This window comes from Ornithorhynchus anatinus, chromosome 3, assembly GCF_004115215.2.
Source record: "Ornithorhynchus anatinus isolate Pmale09 chromosome 3, mOrnAna1.pri.v4, whole genome shotgun sequence".
In the NCBI taxonomy this organism is placed as follows: Eukaryota; Metazoa; Chordata; class Mammalia; order Monotremata; family Ornithorhynchidae; genus Ornithorhynchus; species Ornithorhynchus anatinus.
The window spans coordinates 20,508,184-20,510,782 of NC_041730.1; the positions used below are offsets into that span (position 1 = coordinate 20,508,184).

The following is a 2,599-nucleotide window of genomic DNA, read 5'->3' on the forward strand; positions in this document are numbered from 1 at the left end:
AATAATAATGTTGATATTTGTTAAGCGCTTACTATGTGCAGAGCACTGTTCTAAGCGCTGGGGTAGATATAGGATAATCAGAGGTTGTCCCACATAAGACTCACAGTATTAATCCCTATTTTACAGATGAGGAAACTGAGGCCCAGAGAAGTGAAGTGACTTACCCACAGTCACACAGCTGACAAGTGGCAGAGCTGGGATTTGAACCCATGACTATCACTGACAATTGTTCTGAAGAAGGACAGGAAGAGTTCCATGATCTTGAAGATTTTGGAAGAGGGGTAGCCTTTACAGAAGCCCACCACAGAATGGATGATACCTGTGTGATGTTAACCCTGCCACAAAGAGACCAGACATGCTGATGATCATTTGATCTACACGATATCAAGGATCATGTCTACTAACTCTGTGGTACTGTATGCTCCCAAGCACTTAGTACAGTGCTCTGAACACTGTAAGCACTCAATAAATACCACTGATTGATTGGTACTAGAAGAGGGCCTGAAAAGACAACCTGTGGGTATGCTAATGTGGACTAATGTGGGCAGAAAACACAAGCTAATGCTGATGCATAATGCTGTGCTAAAGTGTACAGAAAACATGAGATACGGAAGTCAATTTTATGCGTTTATTTTCTTTCTGATAACACTTTCCTATACCATACCTTTCTCATGGCATTTTTCATCTCGGTGTTTCTCAGCGAGTAGATGAGGGGGTTGAACATGGGGGCGATGATGGTGTAAAAGAGGGCAAACACTTTATCCTCGCTGACGGAATCGGCCACGGGAACGTAAGTAAAGATGAGGGGCAAGAAAAACATGAGTACCACAGTGATGTGCGAACCACAGGTAGAGAGAGCTTTCTGCCGACCCTCTATGGAGTGTTTTCTCAGGACGGATAAAATGATGAGATAGGAAACAATCAAGGCAAAAAAGGTTAGTAGGGACAGTACACCAGTGCTGACAATGATTGAGACATTAGCAAAATAGGTCTCGGTACAGACGAGCTTCAGCAGAGGAAACACGTCACAGAAATAGTGGTCGATCTGATTGGGGCCACAGAAAGGTAGCCGCACCATGATGAAAATCTGTGAGATCGAATGCAGAAAAGCCCCTACAAAAGAGGCCAAGACCAATGAGCGACAAGTCTGCCGGTTCATAACAATCAGGTAGTGGAGCGGTTTGCAGATGGCGACATAGCGATCGTAAGCCATGGCAACTAGGATGAATATCTCGGCCCCGCCGAAGAAGTGAGCCCCAAAGAGTTGGACCATGCAGGAGTTGTAGGAGATGGTTTTTCTTTCTACCAGTAGGTCCGCGATCATCTTTGGAGCAACTGTGGAGGTGAAGCAAAGGTCCATGACAGACAAGGAACTAAGGAAAATGTACATAGGCTGCTGACTAAGGTGGCTGTTTCTGATGGTGATGAGGATTAGAAGATTGCCCAACAAGATGGCTAGATAACAGAGTAAGAACAACACGAAACAAGTTACCCTCCCCTCTTCATTTGGGAACAGACCCCTGAAGACAAACTCTGTGATGTTGTTTGAATTCTCCATCAGGTTGACCAAGGTGATGTGTGTACAACTGATGGATATTTACCTGAATTGGGCAAAATGAGAAATACCAAATATTACTAATTTTGAAGCTCTAGCTCAGAACACAAGTCCTCACCCTGAATAGAAATGGAGGGAGACTTCTGTACTATTAAGAATTCATTAAAATATAATAACAATGATGATCATGATGATTATGAAGCTAGTGAGGAAGACACTAGGAGGTTTCCAGTGCTATAGCCACAAGGTAATCAAATCAAACGCAGCCCAGATTTGGGCAAGTCCCATAGCTTCTCGGTGCCTCAATTTCTCCATCTGCACAATGGGGATAAAATACCTGTACCCCCTTCCTCTCAGACTGTAAGCCTCCAGAGAAGACAGGTATTTTATCCCCATTGTACAGGTGAAGAAACCGAGACACTGAGAAGTTAAGGAACTTGCCCAAGGTCCCCCAGCAGGAAAATGGCAAAACTAGAACTAAAAACCAGAGTCCTGGACTCTTTCTACTAATTAATACCTCATCCCTTAATATTTGCTGAAATCATTTCTCAAAGTGAAAACATCCTGGAAAGACCACTGGATCCCCTACAATTCATGAAGTTCAAATTCTCATTGCTCAGAACCTTCAAATTTACTGTAAACATTTCAAGATATAAATGAAGTCTGTAACATTTCTCATCCTCACTCTCATTACGTATTTTCAGGATGCATTTTTTTTCCAAGTTTATTATATTGTGGAGGCAAGTTAAAAATTACTTGGTAGTTTTACAGAGTTTCTCCTAGTATTTTCTCATATGAGGAGATCTGAGGTGCAAGTTGGATGCCAGGGCCGAAAAGAGAGTTAAAGGGGGATGCATAAGCAGTCATAAAGACAGAAAAATAAAGAAACAATGATAAAGGAGGGAGGGCAGGAGAGAGCTGTCTGATAAACTTAGATTCATCTTCAGAAGAGTCCTATTGGCAAGACTCTAAGCTTTACATTAATATAAAAAAAAAACTTCTTTGACATGTGAAGAGCTATGGGTAGAACATTCCAGAGAAGTG

The 2,599-nt window shown here is 42.2% G+C and overlaps 1 protein-coding gene across 1 annotated transcript; it reads right to left on the reverse strand.

The window, feature by feature from the left end:
• Positions 1–628: 628 nt before the first annotated feature.
• LOC100083188 (olfactory receptor 4P4-like) lies at positions 629–1,558 on the reverse strand. Its single transcript, XM_001513725.2, has one exon. The coding sequence runs from the start codon at positions 1,556–1,558 to the stop codon at positions 629–631; it is 930 nt and encodes a 309-aa protein (XP_001513775.2).
• Positions 1,559–2,599: the final 1,041 nt, after the last annotated feature.

Coding starts and splice junctions, on each gene's coding strand:
- LOC100083188 (XM_001513725.2), bottom strand. CDS start 1,558: ATGGAGAATTCAAACAACATCACAGAGTTTGTCTTCAGGGGTCTGTTC.